Source organism: Sapajus apella, unplaced genomic scaffold (genome assembly GCF_009761245.1).
Source record: "Sapajus apella isolate SASKATOON/1434 unplaced genomic scaffold, GSC_monkey_1.0 scaffold37, whole genome shotgun sequence".
Taxonomy (NCBI): Eukaryota; Metazoa; Chordata; class Mammalia; order Primates; family Cebidae; genus Sapajus; species Sapajus apella.
The window spans coordinates 15318344-15336673 of record NW_022436977.1 but is presented as its reverse complement, the minus strand read 5'-3'; the positions used below and the strand labels follow the sequence as shown (position 1 = coordinate 15336673).

The window sequence follows — 18330 nt, the reverse complement described above, 5'->3', positions numbered from 1 at the left end:
AACACCAACAAATCTGCATGCCAATTATAAGCATTTATACTACAGTCTTTGCATATTTGTTTGCATAAACTCTAATCCCTACATTTTTAGGCATCTAATACTCTAAAATGTTCCCTATTTATAAGTCCTCTGTTGCTTATTGTTTTCCTATCATTCTTTATATCTCAATTCCAGTGTTGTTTCTTCTTTATCCTTAGGGGAGTAAGAAATGAGATACAGAACAAGGATAAAATTTAGAATACAGAGAAAGAAAGAAAAAAGAATCTAATGATATCCACCAAAAACAGAATGAACGGTATCCCTTGTATCCTAGTATGGAAAGCATGACAGCATCTCTTCGCCTCTGCACCCCGAAAAATTGAGACCAAAGGCAAAAAAAAAGCCTTTTGAAACTATAATGAAGGATCAGGCACAAAAGAGAAAGTCCAGCAAAGAAAATAGGACATATGCTGAAAAACATTTCACAAAATGAGAAGTCATACTCTAGTGTATTAGTTATCTGATGTGGTGCAAATAAAGGAAATCATATACCTTTTCTCATTTTTTATTTGTCTTGCTCTTACTGGAAAATTAGGTTCTATTATTTTAAAAAATATTAACACATTTGTATTACTCAAGTTTCAGAAGAAAGGATTAAATGAAAGTAAATTTCCATTAAAATTATGTACCTAGTAGTTTATGGTTCTGTGACCCCAAAACCTATTTCTAATAAAGCAAGCATTTGCAGAGCTGAATTCTCAAGGGGGTTAAATCTGGATTTGTTCACCCTGGATGGAAGGAGAGAGTAAACAGATTGTATGACAGAGGTAGGTAATTTCCAACAAATACTTAATAACTGAATCTAGAAAGAAAAAAAAAAAAAAACTCAGCTCTTCCCTTTTGGCAGAGCTTTCAATTTTTTTTCACATTTTGAAACTATTTACAGTTCATATGGTTTCCAGGCCCACTCTCCAAAAGCAAGGGCACCATCCCCTGCCTGGGTCTCTCAGTGCTCCACATTTGATTTCTCAGGCAGCCAGCCAGATGAACATTTGATTTGAAAATGAAGACTTAAATTTAGCAGTGTGAAAGGGGAAAGCATGTCAGAACACAAATGCCTGGAAAGGGGTAACTAGATGAGGCCAGCTGGGTAAATACCCCTAGTCATCCAGGCAATTCAAAAAGTGCAGCTGTGAGGGAAACTTCCACCGCAAACCCTTGCAAGTCTATTTCTGCTTCTCCACTGGGTGTCTAGGGCTGCCTGTCACATTTTTGCTTGTCCAACATGCTGCAACCTGAGGACAGCTATGAATGAAACAGTAAGCATTGCTTCAAATCATAGCTTGAGTTCTCCTAACTAAGAAATGAAATCCAGGCAGATCTAACCCTTTCTCTTTCCTTAAGAGTCACACACTGTCCCATGCATGTTAATTTCCAGCAGTGCTCAAGAGACTCCCAGTAACACAGAACAGTAGGGTAAAGATGGGCTTGGTATCTGAGGACCTCACACTCTCAAGTGTAATGACAGCAGGCAGCGACATGCACAAACGCACAGTCTATGAATACTTATCCTTGCCCCAAATTAGTTGCAGGGAAGAAAAGGGAAGTCTAAAAGATATTCTGCTTTTACTCCAAGATGCTTTATTAAATTCACTTTAGTAAATTTTGCCTATCACGTAAATATTGAGTATCAACTGCATGGGGATACGGAGACTGCCTGAGCCTCAAGTAAGTCACAGCAATAATAGGGACAGACAGACAAGGACAGCAATAGGCAATTAACCTCTCCCCATATCTATCTTGGCCTCTCTGCATTCGCTTCTTCCCATGCAGCGTGTATGAGATTTTCCAAAGACAAACCCTTCCACACAATCCCTCTGTTATGAGGAAGAACTCCCAAACTTTTAATGTGGCCTTGAAGGCCCTGCAGAGTCTGGCATCTGAGGTCTTCTCCAGCCTTATCTCCTCCTGCTCTTCTCTCAATCTTATTCTCTGGACTTCTGCCACTCAGTCCCTCATAATCAGCATCCTCTTTCCCCTCCACAGGACGTTTGCACGTGATTTTCCCTCTGTCTGTAGTTCTTCTCATCTCATTGCTCCTGCTCCCATCACCTGACCTTTGCATAGTTACCTCCTAGTCATCATTATGTTCTTAGCTCAAATGTACTACAGTACTTCCTTAAAGAACCCATTCCTAAACTGTTTCACCTCACGTCTACCAACGCCCAAAAAAAAAAAGTACCTTTATTTAGAACCACACTCTTTTTCCTTAGCAGAACTTGCCTTGGTTTGTAATCTACTTCCCTGACCAGACACTAAGCTCTGTGATTGCAGAGAACATGTCCCTATGGGTTGACCTGCATATGCAGAATCTAGCTCAATGCCTGGCACACAAGACTGACAAGTAAATGAAAGGTAAGGAGACCATTATGATACTATGTGCCGTGATATAATACAGTGCTAATGGTGGGAATATGGTCAGGACAATACCCTTGTAGCCTCATGCTCTGAATTGTCTCCTGACACCTTTTGCTATAATTTCTTCCATCTGGAATACAATTTATCTTCATTGTTGGAAGATCCTGTGATTAAAATTCTTCTTCCTTGCCTAATCCTTTTTTTTTTTTTTTTTTTGAGACAGAGTTTCACTCATGTTACCCAGGCTGGAGTGCAATGGCGCGATCTCGGCTCACCGCAACCTCCGCCTCCTGGGTTCAGGCAATTCTCCTGCCTCAGCCTCCTGAGTAACTGGGATTACAGGCACGCACCACCATGCCCAGCTAATTTTTTGTATTTTTAGTAGAGACAGGGTTTCACCATGTTGGCCAGGATGGTCTCAATCTCTTGACCTCGTGATCCACCCGCCTTGGCCTCCCAAAGTGCTGGGATTACAGGCTTGAGCCACTGCGCCCGGCCGTGCCTAATCCATTTTTTAACTCTTATATCCTACCCTCTTGTTCCACTGTCATCTCTATTACTATTACCATCAAATCCATCCTCGTACTTCCTATCTCCCATTTTCTGTTAAATCTTTTATCAGGTGAAGTCACTGACTTCCCTTTTTTGTTCCTCACTATCACACCAAAGCTGAAGAGGATCACAGAGTCATAGTACTTAAAGCCTGAGAGGGACTGTGAAATATCTGGCCCAATGGTACTGAAACTTCAATGCATGAGAATCCCATGAAATGCTTATTTAAAATAGAGTCCTCAGTCCCAGACCCAAAAGGTTTGATTCAGGAGATCCGGGAAAGAGCCCAGGAATTTGCACCTAGAGTGACTCAGATGCAGGGAGTCCTCAGACCTCATGTGCAGAGATACTATCCAGTGCTGTGATGCTTGTGGGGGTTCCTCAAGAGCTACCACAAAGGGTGAGGGGGTAGCCAAGGGCACCTGCTCTAAGCAACCATACCATTCACAAGATTTCATTTGAAATGGGTTTTGCCCATTGGAAAAAGAAATGTTTGAAAATGACTGGTATCCAATCTCTTTGTTTTATACATGAGAAAACTCAAGTCCTTGGTCCTCAGTCCTGTAGTCAATTTATGACAGCGCCAGGATGGAACCTCAGCCTCCTGACACCTGACTAGTGGACTTTTCCCAACACCTTCCTGCCTTGTGGGGTAGAAGGACCACAGAGGTTCCCACTGCCATGTTGCCTAAGAATCTTACAACGAGCAGCCTGCCTGTGAAGATGGCACATGTGATGGACCACAATGCACTAGAGAACATTGCTGGTGGGATGGGAGATAATGGATTTGGGCTCGTTTTTCATCTAGCATATATTCTTAGCCTCCCTCTTCAATAAGACTGTAAAGACCTAGTCATCCTCTATGGTCTGACCTCTTCCTGGGTTCTCCAATGCTCTCCCCACCCTCTCATCCCACCGTTCAATTAGCTCTTCAATGGCTGACCTTTGTTGGGGGGGCCAGTTCTTTCAAGGGTCATTCTGAGACAATTGTATTTCTGCCACCAGCCTCCAAAAACTGGTATTAGCCATCTCTACCCCACATGTGTGCACACAGAGCACCCAGAGCACCTGGAACACCTCATTCTTCCTTGAACCTATTGCTGTCAAATAAGAGTCTGCTTATTTGTCCATCTCTTCCCCCAGACCTCAGACTCCTTCAGGGCAGTGACATGGGTCATAATAATACCTGTGTCCATAGCACCTAGCATAGTAGCTGGTACTCCTAAGTGTTACTTAAATGTGGGAGGGAAGGAGAGAGGGAGGGAGGGAGGGATGGATGGATGGATGAAAAACATGAATCCCTGCTGCTATTCTCAATGCACCTATTAAACCTCTATCATATCCCTGAGGGAGCCCTAGAAAATGCTAATTGACACTGAGCAAACTAGATCATCTAAATGAAATTTGTCCCCTGTTGCCACCAGAGCCCCTTAAACCTCCTCTCCATGAGGCCCTCTCCAAACTCAATTCCATTTCTCAATACTGTACTTAACTTTTCTTCTTTCCCCCTGCATCTCCATCATACTGGACTTAACACTGGACATTAAACAAATTTAAAATCCAATAATGTTTATTGTGAAAGAATTGCTAAGATTATGGAAAACATACTTGATTGCACCAGAGACAGTAAGTTCTCACTTAATGTTGTGGAAAATGTTGTAGGTTCTTGAAAACTGTGACTTTAAGCAGAATGAAATGCAACAACACCAAGTTTTTCCTCACCCACTCTATAATGAAATGACTTTGAACTCAACAATGTTATTTGAGGACCTGCTGTATGTTGTTTCACTTAAAGTCACAGTTTCCAAGAACCTATCAACAATGTTAAGTAAGGAATTTCATATTCTCCATTAGAAAATACCATGAACTTTCTTCACATCCTCAAAATCTATTCTTTCTCCATCACTGGAGTCCATTACCTTTCTTCTACAATATTCAGTATCATTCTCAATTATATTTCCCAGTCTTCCTCGTCTCATAACTCTTCCACAAAGCCACTGCCAGAATCTTCTTTCTATATGTTGCTGACAATGCTATTTTTTACAGGCCCGAAATTTCCCAAGTCCCTTTGAGTACTTAGATCTAATTTAGAGCTCATCACTCTTACTTTCTATGCTGTTTGCCTCTATCTTTTTCTTTTTATCCAATATTGCACATCTAATTCTTGTCAAAGATCAATAAGTAGAGAGAATTAGAAAATGTCCTAACATGGAATAAGGAACTAGATCTCAGCTTTTGAGAAAATCGGTCAAGTTTAAAGGCAATCCAGTGCTCCTGACTTACAACTTCAAAGCACCATTCCCAGCCAGGCTCCCAAAACCTACAGAGGTTTTCTACCACTTGGCATTGTTTCTTCTACAGAGCCTGTATACTGACAAGAACTTTTGAGAGCTGCACATTCCTAATGAGATGAGTCATTTTGCTCAGGCACCTTACCCAGGAGTAAAAATAACAAAATGTGAGAGTATCCTGGCAATTCTACAGATAAACCTATCCTGTACCATATACATATGATCACATTATATTTGGGGAAAACACTATATCTTACTAAACTCTGTATCCTCTGCATGTATTAGGTTGGTGCAAAAGTAACTGTAGAATTCTGACACACAGCAGGCAGAGGGTAAGTGTCTACTGAGTGAAAGAATGAACAAATGAACAAACGTAGAACCTCTCAAGTAAAAACTAAAAACAAGTGAGTATTAGCCTTCTAGGGCTGCTGTAACATGTCACCACAAACTATGTAGCTTAAAAGTAGAGCATCACCAACCATCTGCTTTAAAACAGCAGAACTTTATTCTCTTGCAGCTCTTCAGGTAAGAAGTCCAAAATCAAAGTGTTAGCAAAGCTGCAAACCCTCTGGAGACCTTAATGGAGAATCCGTTCCAGACCTCTCTCCTAGTTTCTAATAGCTTCAAGCATTCCTTGGCTTGGAGCTATATAATTCCAACCTCTACCTCCACCTGTACATAAGCTTCTTTCCTGTGTCTCTTCTTTCCTTCTCTTCTCTCATAAAGATATTGGTGGTTGGGTTTAGAGTCCACCCTAATCCAGGATGATCTTACCTCAAGATCTCTAATTTAATTATGTCTGCTAAGAGTTTTTTCCAACTAAGATCATATTCACAGGTTCTGTTGCACACATCTTTACACTGTCCAACCATGACAGTAGTATGTAGTACAAAATAATCTCAATTGTTTTTAAAAGGAATATTGTGTGGAGAAGCAGAGAGGAATAAGAGGAGGAGCAAGCAAAGATGAAGGAGAGCAAACCATAAAATGTATCCACAAATTAATTGTAGTTAACTCTGATCTGGGTAGCAAGATCAAGGATGATTTCTATGTTTTGTTTGTATTCTTTCAAGTTTTCTTAATTTACTACCCACAGCAAACAGATCATACACCAATTAAAAATATATAGAATAAATTAACCCATTGAAATCATGTCAGGAAGTGTAAAGCAAAATGCCCCTGTAGTAAAAACTTGCTGGGAGGAAAAATTGATGAGAAATAATCAACAGATGCTGCTAAAAACATATGCTTGGTTTGGTATAGAAAACCTTTGAGCACTGAATGAAACCAAATATCTTCACTACATTTCTTCACTATAATATGTTGATTTCTTTTAGGTTTCAGATTTTGGATCCTAAGAAAGCTTTACATTTTTAAAATGAATGTTCTAACATCTCCAAGGCCTTTCTGGTTAGGTATAAGTTTGGGGTTTTTTGTTCGTTATTTTTTCAAAAGAAACTGTGGAACTCCTCCCAATAACAACAGAAAATACGCCTAAACCAATTTTTTAAAAAGAGAAAGAACAGCGTTTTAAATAACACATAGATAGAACTTGGTATATCTTTAACTTCCATTGTCATCTAAGATAAATGTGTCCTGGTTACAGAAGACCCTGCTATTTTGGTGATTCACTGCAATATGTTTGAGTTCAGAACTGAGGGAGAATCAAACTACTTTCTCTGATAAGGGTGAGATCAATTTGAGGAGCCCTAGACACTGAGAGAGGAGAGACTGGAGCCAGTCTCTCTGAGCACAGAACGGGGGAAGGAGACACTTAAAAGGCCAGCAGCTGAGGAGGAGAACTTTAGTGAAGAAAAATGTTGAAATAGGATTTCATGTTGCTGGCTAAGGAGTATATAAAATAAACCCCCTCAATCTGGTCCCCCACAAATTCTTCAGTCAACTCTACCTTGCCCTCTAAGGCTTTTATGTGAGAGGGCTCGTTGAAGGAACTTTAAGAGGAGAAAACGAGAACAGCTAACATCTGGGTCACATAAACTTTAAAAACAAATTAGGAGATGCTACTGAAAATCCCATGTGCAGAGTTTTGAAAGTGTTATAATTTCCTGTTACTTCAAGGTGCACCTCATTTGGAAAAATAGCCACCATTTAAAAACTCAACCCTTAAAAGCTGTATTCATGCAATATAATAACTGATTACAATGGAAAGTCTTTTAAAAGAACTACAACATCACCGCTCACATACAGAAATCACCTCATTGGCAAAGGGACCCCTCCATCTGCAAAGCTGAGAACTAGAAACTGCCCAAGAAATGATCAATCCAAGACTTAAGAAACTGAAATTAATTTATTGAAGACAAAACTATTTTTGAAACACTATTACTGAGAGTTGAATATTAATTTTTAAACTACTCACTCAGTTCAAAAAGCACTGAGACCACTCTTGTTAGCTTGCCTTTGAACTCATTGTTATGGGTGTCACTGTTACACCCATAAAAGTATGTTTTATTGCTTTTTAATAAAGAATCAAGTTTTTCTCCTCAAAATCTCCTTTCAAATCTGCAAGTCTATTCCTATAAGACCCTAAATACCTTTCCCCTAGCTCATTCCCCAGTCCCTTTGCCAATGAGCTGGTTTCTGTATGTGAGTCGTGACACTGTTGTAGTTCTTTTAAATGACTGTACCATCATAATGTATAAGTAATCTGGGTGGCCTGGGGTTAAAAAACTCAGGCAGTTGGTCCTGTGCCTTGTGTTTAACCACTCTAACTTCAAGCCCACAATTTAAATGGAATAACTCAACTGAGGGTACATTAATGCTATCAAAAAGGTCCCACTCTCCCACTTAAAAAACACACACAGACACACTAAATGTGTGTCAGCTACAAATACACTACGTTCAATGATCTTTGGGTTTTTTTGTTGCAGGCACTCAAAAAGAAAAAGAGAATATTTAATAAGAGTAACAATTCACTCTTACCCAAGACTGATGTAATGGATAAAATCCAGCAAAAGGCAATGTCATATATATTTACCCCACACCTCCACCTTACTGGGTAAGTTGTTTCCAAGAACACAGCAGCAAATGATAAATCTCTTCACCATAGGTCTACATGCCTCTAATCTGGAAGCACAAGGAAGGTGGGAACAGGTCCATCATAGCTGCCTGAAGGACCTGCTAGCCACCCTCTGAATCAATACCCAAATTTGCTATCAAGATGCCAGACCCAGAACTAATATTTTATATACTTCACTTTTAAATGCTATATAGTTAGCTATTGTAATATAAAACATGTTCAAATTGTTTTAAATTGTTACCATTTGGAGATTATCATATATTACAAATACTTTTTATTCAATAAATGTTTATTTTGTTTTAATTTTACTTTAAGTTCTGGGATACATGTGCAGAACGTGCAGGTTTGTTACATAGGTATACATGTGCCATGGTGGTTTACTGTACCTATCAACCCATCATCTAGGTTTTAAGTCCTGCAGGCATTAAGTATTTGTGCTAATGCTCTCCTTGCCCCTCATCCCATGATGGACCCCAGTGTGTGATGTTCCCTTCCCTGTGTCCATGTGTTCTCATTGCTCAACTCCCACTTATGAATGAGAACATGTGGCATTTGGTTTGCTGTTCCTGTGTTAGCTTGCTGAGAATTATGGCTTCCAACTTTATCCATGTCCCTGCAAAAGACATGAACTCATTCTTTTTTATGGCTGCATAGTATTCCATGGTGTACATGTGTCAACTTTTCTTTATCCAGTTTATTATTGATGAGCATTTGGGTTGGTTTCAAATTTTTACTACTATAAATAGTGCTGCAATAAACATATATGTATATGTGTCTTTAGGGCAGAATGATTTATAATCCTTTGGGTATATACCCAGTAATGGAATTGCTGGGTCAAATGGTATTTCCAGTTCTAGATCAAGAAAGATCAAGAAATTATATTTTCAAATTGAAAACAGATTAAACGCAATGGAGATATGGTATGTCAATTGGGAGATATGGACTAGATAGAATGTTAGGAAGCCCCTAAAAATTCTATGTATAAAGAACTAAGAAATCATAATGATACGATCTAAAGTAAAAGGAGAAGGATAAAAATAAAGATACATAATTAAAGAAATCTTGGCATAGAAAAAAAGACAGAGAGGACATATAAGAAAATAGTAACAATAAGTACTTTTGGATAGTGGAAGAATGAATGTTAAAAAAAAAAAAAGTGAAATTGAAAAGGAAGGTTAGAAGGGAAAGGTTTCACTTCCATAATTACATCGTGGTCTGAGGTTTGCATTATAGTTCACTTGGTGCTAAGAATGTTAATTAGTAATATCCCAGGCACTGAAAGTGTGGATGTATATGCATAATTACATATGCATATTAACATATAAGTAAACTATACATTATATAATGTTTTTATTTATGTGATTATATACAAAGCCCTTCAAATATAAATAGAGAAGACTTTGATCAGAACACAAAGTCCACACTTGACACATTGCATCATGAATGGATAGAAGAACTCTAACGTAGACTCTTACCTGCCATGAAACCCAGGGATAGTCATCCCTTCGGAGCCTTAATCTCCTCATCTTTAATATCGGGACACTATTACCCAAATTTTAGGGTTTTATGAGACTTCAGTGTGGGAGCCCACACATAGTACTTGCTCAATAAACATGTTGAATCTAAATGTAGCCACCCACCTTACTGGTTCCTGAGCACAACAGAAGGGGTACCTGAAGCCTGCAAGGAAAATCAATTGCCCCAAGTCACACAGTGATCATGTACGTGGACTCAGGTTTCCTGACTGCTACTTTCATCCCACTTTCTTCCCTTGGGGGTCCTCCTCTCCAAAGCTGACTATGCCCTGCCTCCTTCCAGGATGTGCCAATAGCTCCTGCTCTAATATGAAGACCCTAAGTCCAAGACCTTCTGCCAAGAACACACAAGTGAAGCCACAAGAACCTGGCAGTGCCCAACCCAATGTGACACCCATCCCAGGAACACCTGGACTTCCAGGGCCCCTGATCCCCTCCATCCATTTTACCTTATTGCTGAATTGTGGCCCACAGATGCCAAGGATAGGGCCAAAACACTTTTTAAATATTTTCCCTTAATATTACCATAGGCTTAATTACGGACGAACTACTATCTTATACATGCTTCCCTGGAAGCAGATCCTGAGATGAGTATTCACATGCAAGTGGTTCATTAAGAAAGTATTTCCAGGAGAAACTGGGAAGGGAGATGAGAAGCAACACAGGAAAGGGGAAGAAGCTAAGAGTGTGATTGCAGGCAAGTTCTGTCCTCAGCCTGAGCTCAAGGGACACTGAGGAGTGCAAATTACACCTCAGAGTTTGTCCAACCTGAGGCAGGGGAGCTGCTGTTTCGTGCTCCTGCCCCAATTGGTCATGGGGTCCAACATCCCAAGGGCTATGCTATAGAGAAAGTGGCAGGTGCACGTTCTTAGAAGGAATGCACATGGGTGTTTGGGGATGAGCACAGGAAGGCAGGAAAATCTGGGCAGAACCCCAACAACATCCTCCATAACCACCAACTCCACAGAACTCAACACTCCTTGTGCTAGCTCAGATCTAGGCCCATTTGATTTCCCCAATATCTCAAAATCCAAAAAGCGAAAAGCCAGTATCCATAGCCTGAGTACATCCTACAGAAACCATCATCCTATGCACTGGAATTGGCTAATGATGGGATTTAACAAAATTTAACAGAACAAGCTCCTCTTGTAGGTTGCCCTCTCTTCAAGGACACTTGTTACAGCTCAGTTTGAAAATTCAACAGATACTGTGGTAGGCTCAAGAGACACAAACATGATCAAGGGAGAGGACCCCAACCCTAGAGGAGCTGACAGTGGTGTGTAATCTCTCAAATTGAGATTTTTGTCTGATTTTTCACTGAATCCTAAAGAATATTCCATTCTCAATAATAGATGCTTCTCCCTTCAACTTTATAGGATCAGCAACAATGCTTTTCAAAACATCACACCATACTGTTACAAAGAAATATTATCTCACAAGGAATTAACAAAAAGCTAAATAAAACCACAAGAAAGTAAAGCACTATTTCAAATGATAACGGTAATGACAGTCATCATGTGTGGGAGACATATAGTCATCAAATTCCTGAATATCTAAGTTACTGGATTAATCCAATGGCCTCCAAATAGAAACCCCAACATCTATTACAATCCAGGTATTACCACAAAATTTAACTGGTAATTTAAGAGACCTTAAAAGATATGCCAGAGTTATTAGTTCAAATTCACTATGTAAGTATATTTAGTTTTAACACACTTTATATGAGATAAGACTCCAAAGTAATGAGACTGATAATTAGATGTTCCTTGGAAAAGGAATGTATTAACATCGGAGCTAACGCCCAGTCAGAACTTTCAGACTTGAGAAAGCGATGCAACAGTACTACCCAAAGCCACACACACTCTCTCTTATAGAAAGCCTTTTAAAGAAGTAACAAGACTAGGTGGAGAATGCTACCAACACACAAGACACTGGGCCAAGCATTTTACAGAACTCCTTTAACCTTCACAGTAATTCTATCCATGGGAGAGACCCCATTATAACCCCACCTTATGGAAGAGAAATCCAGGGCTTACAGAGATTAAAAACTTGCCCAAGACCACAGAATTATTCAGAGTAGGAAAAAACTCATACTTAAGTCTGTCAGTGCAAAATGCATACTTTTAACATCACATTGTGGTGGCAACGATTCAAAACCTGCTAACCTGCAATTGAACCAAGAGAGTCCAGGAACCTTTATGGCCTTATCCATGTCACACCAGGATCACACTTTCCAAGGCTCTGTCTCTACAACTATGGTTTTAGATTAAGATCATTTTTCTTCACTATCCTTTTTACACCATTTTCTAAAACAAGCCAAAAGAAAAACTGTAGGTATTCATTATGTTATTAGAAATCAGGCAACATTTTAGTTATACAGATTACTTCAATATCACCCTGTATTCTCTAGGCTACCTAGCCCTTCTAGATGTCTTTAGCATTTTCCTTCACAGGTGGCTAATTCATTTTATGATTTTCTCTTTAGAAATCACATTCTTCACAGTATTCAAATGATTGAAAATCACTGCCTGATGTGACTGACTGCCAGATTTAAGTACATCATTAAAATTTACTTTGCCACATATTATCATTAGCAAAGAAAGGTGGGGGGACAGAGAAAAACAGAGTAAGAAATGATGGAAAGAAGTTTTAAAATTACCTCTGCTAAGTTTTCTGGAGGTGTCTTTGCTGTCATTTGTTTATAAACGCATGCGTTTTTAAAGCATTTCTGATTCTAATATTGTTCCGACAAATAATATTTCTTCATTGATGGATGAATATAAAAGCAATAAAAAATCTGTACTATGATAGACAGCCCCTCTAAATTCCACTATCAAGTGAATGCAAATTTCTTATCACTATCATTTAACATAGTAATGTGTGAGAAGTCTCTCTAGCAATATTCCCCAGAAATTACCAAATTAAATAATTCACACTCATGAAACATCTACCACATACAAAATCCCATATGCACCAATTCTAAATAGTACTGGATCTAGAAATGGAAAGTGACAATGATGTGTCTGAGTTCCACAAAAGGCACTGCAAAGGAATGTCAAAGTTGAGTGGGTAGCACAAGCATTTGCTGAACATAAAAGATAACCATGAAGATAAAATAGAATTAAACTTCAATTTTTAATAAATTAAAGGGGGGAAATTATCATATATCTAATTAAAAGGGAAAGCCACCAATTGTCAAGGCCCGCTTCAGGGTCCTAGAAATTTTCAGAATAACCCAAAGAATGTATTTCTTACTTGCTGTCGATGAGCACTTCAGACTGCCGATTATTCACTTGATTATCACTCTTGTGGCGAAACTGAAAAATCAAAGTATTTGTGAGAAAACACATTACAAGGTACTTTGTCAGCCCATAAGCACACTGGCAATACTTTGAGTTCATACATTTTAACAATGTTGTCATTGGTCTAAGATGACACTGTTTGGGCATACTGTGAACCTAGCTCTACATGTTCTAAATCTAAATCAAAACCCTTCTCACTACTTTTCACTCTGGATGTCACCAATGAAACAAGGCTAGCCGCATGGTCTTCCAATCTCCACATATATTTAGTTGCTTCTAAGCAGACAGTATGCTCTCTCTTGTGCCTTATAGTCGCAGAGAAAACCATGTATTAATCTTGACGTCTTTAACAAGGAATGGGGGCTTCCATTTCTCTCCCATATGTACTCAATGCTTTATTAGAACATCATTCTTTCTGTTTTACGGATTTCTTTGAAGTCAAGAAGTTACTTGTAACAACATGAATTTTTATTCTCCAGAAATTCTAATTGTTAACAGTGATCTTATAAAGTACTGAGCATTTAAAACAAAAATTAGAAAGCAATACTGAAACACATTTGGTGGAGATTTGTGATTTATGTCCAAATGGTTGTATTTCTTATTGTATACTCCAGTAATGTAAGCATCTCATATAGCTTGAAAGAATCTCAATATTGGGAGCTCTCTACTAGGTTCATAAATTAGCAGTCATTCAGGTAAGTCTTTCTATGTGCAATGTCAAGATCAGATAGTAGCAGTAAGCTAAAATAGAAACAAAGGTAATGTAGAGAAAATGGTAATGCCATTAATAATAGGCTATATTAGTTATTTCAGCAAATCAGCCTACATGCACAGATAAACAGGAGTAGTCTGTTGAAGAGATATGAAACTTCTATTGCATAAACTTTAATCATCAGAATGCTTTTTTTCTTAAATTCAAACTGTTGTGTCAAAATCATGATATATAAAATGCTTCAACCAGCTCTTTCCCTTTTCCTACAGCCTTCCCAAACCCATCCCAATCTTTCTATTATGCTATACCCAGTACATACAATTGCTCAGAATGGCAGGTGTAAGTTAATAGATATTACCAGTAAAAATAAGAAAACAAAGATATTTAGCATTTGTTAGCATTTTACAACTATTTAACATACTGTAAAAATAGTTTATAATAATGGTAGAGGAGTAAATTAAGTCACATCACCCGTTGACATGCAAACTTCTTCCTACAAGTAGAACAATAAAAATAGAAGCATTATTTGATCTGAGTGCATGATTTGGAGGGGTTGCTGAATATTCTCTCCTCCACCATATCTACGTGGCGTTACTCTCCACTCTGCCCTGTGCCATGAAAAGCTGGGCTCTGTGGTCCTTGCCTTTTGACTTCTGGTAAGATCTTGGCAACAGATAGTACTGGCAGAAGATTCAAGGGTCAGAGAAGAGTGAAATAAGGAAATGTATCCCCTGGCTTTCTTCTAGCTGGGTTAGCAATGGCTACTTCCACAGATAGCCCCACCTGCTGCAAAGAGGCCTCAACTACATCTCCAAGGCTGTTCACTGCTTCCTTCCTTTGCCTCTTCAGGCCTAGTAGTACTGCCACCCATGTTGCTGCCATAGCTGCTTTTCCTTGCCTGCACCCTTTGTAAATAATCCCTTCATCATTAAACTCTCCAATCCACCTAATTTCAGGGTGACCTCTGTTTTTTGCCAAGACCCTGACTGGTGGAGATGTCCAGTTAATGGACTGGCACATAACATCACAAAAAATGAAAGCACATTCAGGCATTAACTGCAATGGAATCAAAAGACTTTTGGTTTAGTCACATAAATCCCCTAAATTGAGTACCTGAACATCACAGAAAAAAACCAGTCAGCTCATCCCCAAAAAGCTGAGCAGCTCACTCTCTAGGAGATGCAACCACTTCTACTTCTGCTCAGGTTTTACCAAGAGGACTTGGTATTGGATAGATGGAGTCTGGAAGGATTAGAAATGGTAGTTTCAGGCCCAGACTGACACTTCTGGACAACTTCTTCTCTAGAAATAAATATGAGGATGTAGAGGGGAACTTCCACAGGACAGAAAGGGAGTAGAGGGCTAGCATCCATTGTGTACTCCCTGTGAGCTAGATTCTCAGCCTGATGCTTTATACATATCATCTCATTCTATCTTCCCAATATTGCTGGTGTCCTTGGCCATGTTATACAGAAAAGGAAAGGTTCAAGAAGTTAAGTCAAGAGATGATCCAAGATGGCCGCATAGGAACAGCTCTAGAGTGCAGTTCCCACTGAGAACAATGCAGAGAGTGAGTGATCACTGCATTTCCAAACAAGTTTTTACTGCCCACAGACCAGGAGATTCCCAGGCTGAAAAGCGCCACCAGTCTCCAGCACAGCTGTTTCAGCTGGCGCAGCGGGTCTCCGCACAAAAACTCACACAAATCTGGACAGCTGTTTCAACTGGCGTCTGGAACAACTGGGAGACAGAGTTGCCCATTCAACTCAAAAAAGGGGGCTGAAACAGGGAGCCAGATGATCTGGCTCAGCAGGTCCCAACCCCACAAAGACCAGCAATCTGAAACGTTCTGAATTGAGAGTTTCACAGCAGGCACAGCTGGACCCGAGATGGTCCAGCTCTATGGGGGGAAGGGTGTCTGCCATTACCAAGGCAGTTCCACCATTACAGGGGCAGTCTGCCATTACACAGACAGTCCGCCATTACTGAGGCAGACCGCCATTACTGAGGCAGTTCTAACTATACCTCTATAAACAAAACTGCAAGGAAATTCACACAGCAGCTAAGCAGAACCCACAGCAGCTCAGCAATGCCTCTGCTGGCAGACTGTGACTAGGCTACCTCCTCATTGGGCAGGGCATTTCTGAAAAAAGGCAGCAGCATGTTGGGAACTTAAAAATAAAGCCCCACCTTCCCAGGACAGAGCACCTGGGAAAAAAGAGTTTCGCTGCAGCACTCTTAAACGTACCTGTCCAGCAGCTATGAACAGAACAATGGAGCTCACAGCTCAGCACTCAAGCTCCTATAAGGGACAGACTGTCTCCTCAAGCAGCTCTCCGAACCCGGTATATCCAAAGAGACACCTCATAAAGGAGAGCTCAGGCTGACACCTGGCAGGTACCCTTCTGAGACGAAGATAACAGAAGAAGAAACTGGCAGCAACCCTTGCTGTTCTGCAGCCGCGGCAGGTGATCCCCAAGCAAGCAGGGTCTGGAGTGGACCTCCAGCAGTCCTACAACAGAGGGGCCTATTAGAAGGAAAACTAAAAAAAGAGAAATAAATAACTTCATCATAACAAAAAAGATGCCTACTCAGAGACCCCATCCCAAAGTCACCAACTACAAAGACCACAGGTAGATAAATCCACAAAGACGGGAAGAAACCAGCACAAAAAGGATGAAAACACCCAAAACCAAAACACCTTTCCTCCTCCAAGGGATCACAACTCCTCACCAGCAAGGGAATAAGGCTGGATGGAGAATGAGTCTGATGAATTCACAGAAACAGGCTTCAGAAAGTGGATAATAACAAACTTATCTGAGCTAAAAGAACATGTTGTAGCCCAATGCAAAGAAACTAAGCACCTTGAAAAAAGGTTTAACAAAACACTAAGGAGAATAAACAACTTAGAGAAGAATACAAATGAAATGATGAAGCTGAAAAACACAACACAAGAATGTCACAAAGCATACACAAGTTTCAATAGCAGTATCAACCAAGCAGAAGAAAGGATATCAGAGATTGAAGATCAACTCAATGAAATAAAACAAGATGGCAAGATTAGAGAAAAAAGAGTGAAAAGAAATGAATAAAGCCTACAAGAAATATGGGATTATGTGAAAAGACCTAATCTATGTTTGGTTTGTGTACCTGAATGTGACAGAGAGAATGAATCAAAGCTGGAAAACATTCTTCAGGAAATTATCCAGGAGAACTTCCCCAACCTAGCAAGGCAGGCCAATATTCAAGTCCAGGAAATACCAAAAATACCACAAATACAGAAAAATGCCACAAGAAGAGTAACCCAAGGCACATTGCCAGATTCACCAGGGTTGAAATGAAGGTAAAAATGCTAAGGACAGCCAGAGAGAAAATCAGGTTACCCACAAAGGGAAGCCCATCAGACTCACAGTGGATCTCCCAGAATAAACCCTACAAGCCAGAAGAAAGTAGGGGCCAATATTCAACATCCTTAAAGAAAAGAAATTTCAACCTAGAATTTCATATCCAGCCAAACTAAGCTTCATAAGCAAAGGAGGAAGAAAATCCTTTACAAACTAGCAATTGCTCAGAGATTTCATCACCACCAGGCCTGCCCTACAAGAGCTCCTGAAAGAAGCACTAAACATAGAAAGGAACAACCAGTACCAGCCACTCCAAAAACGTACCAAATGGTAAAAAGCAGCAACACAATGAAGAAACTGAGTGAACTAATGGGCAAAACAACCAGCTAGCATCAAAATGACAAGATAAAATTCACACATAACAATATAAATCTTAAATGTAAATGGGCTAAATGCACCAATCAAAAGACACAGACTGGCAAATTGGATAAAAAGTCAAAAGCCATCAGAGTGCTCTACCCAGGAAACCCATCTCACGTGCAAGGATACACATAGGCTCAAAATAAAGGGATGAAAGAAGATTTACCAAGCAAGTGGAGAGCAAAAAAAAGAAGGAATTGCAGTCCTAGTCTCTGATAAAATAGACTTTAAACCAAAAAAGATCAAAAGAGACAAAGAAGGGCATCACATAATGGTAAAAGGAGCAATGCAACCAGAATAGCTAATGATCCTAAATATATACACACCCAATACAGGAGCACTCAGATACATAAACAAGTTCTTAATGACCTACAAAGAGACTTAGACTCCCACACAATAATATGGGAGACTTTAATACTCCACTGTCAATATTTAGACAGACCAACAAGACAGAAAATGAACAAGGATATCTAGGACTTGAACTCAGATCTAGACCAAGCAAACCTAATAGACATTTAGAGAACTCTCTACCCCAAATCCACAGAATATACGTTCTTCACAGCACCACATCACACCTACTTTAAAACTGAGCACATAATTGGAAGTAAATCACTTCTCAGCAAATGTAAAAGAATGGAAATCATAACAAACAGTCTCTCAGACCACAGTGCAATCAAATTAGAAATCAGGATTAAGAAACTAACTCAGAACCACACAACTTCATGGAAACTGAACAACTG

General features: G+C 39.6%; 1 protein-coding gene across 23 annotated transcripts in view; it reads right to left on the bottom strand.

Annotated features, from left to right (window-relative positions):
- The window catches only part of ATP8B4 (ATPase phospholipid transporting 8B4 (putative)), a 381647-nt gene that overhangs the window by 298335 nt on the left and 64982 nt on the right, over positions 1-18330 (bottom strand). For all 23 annotated transcript variants that reach the window (XR_004274964.1, XR_004274962.1, XR_004274963.1 and 20 more), the window contains one exon: positions 13068-13129. Coding sequence is in view for 16 of the 23 variants with exons in the window: in XM_032297795.1 (XP_032153686.1) it covers positions 13068-13129 (62 nt within the window). In the remaining 7 variants the exon portion in view is untranslated. The remainder of the gene's footprint in view (positions 1-13067; positions 13130-18330) is intronic.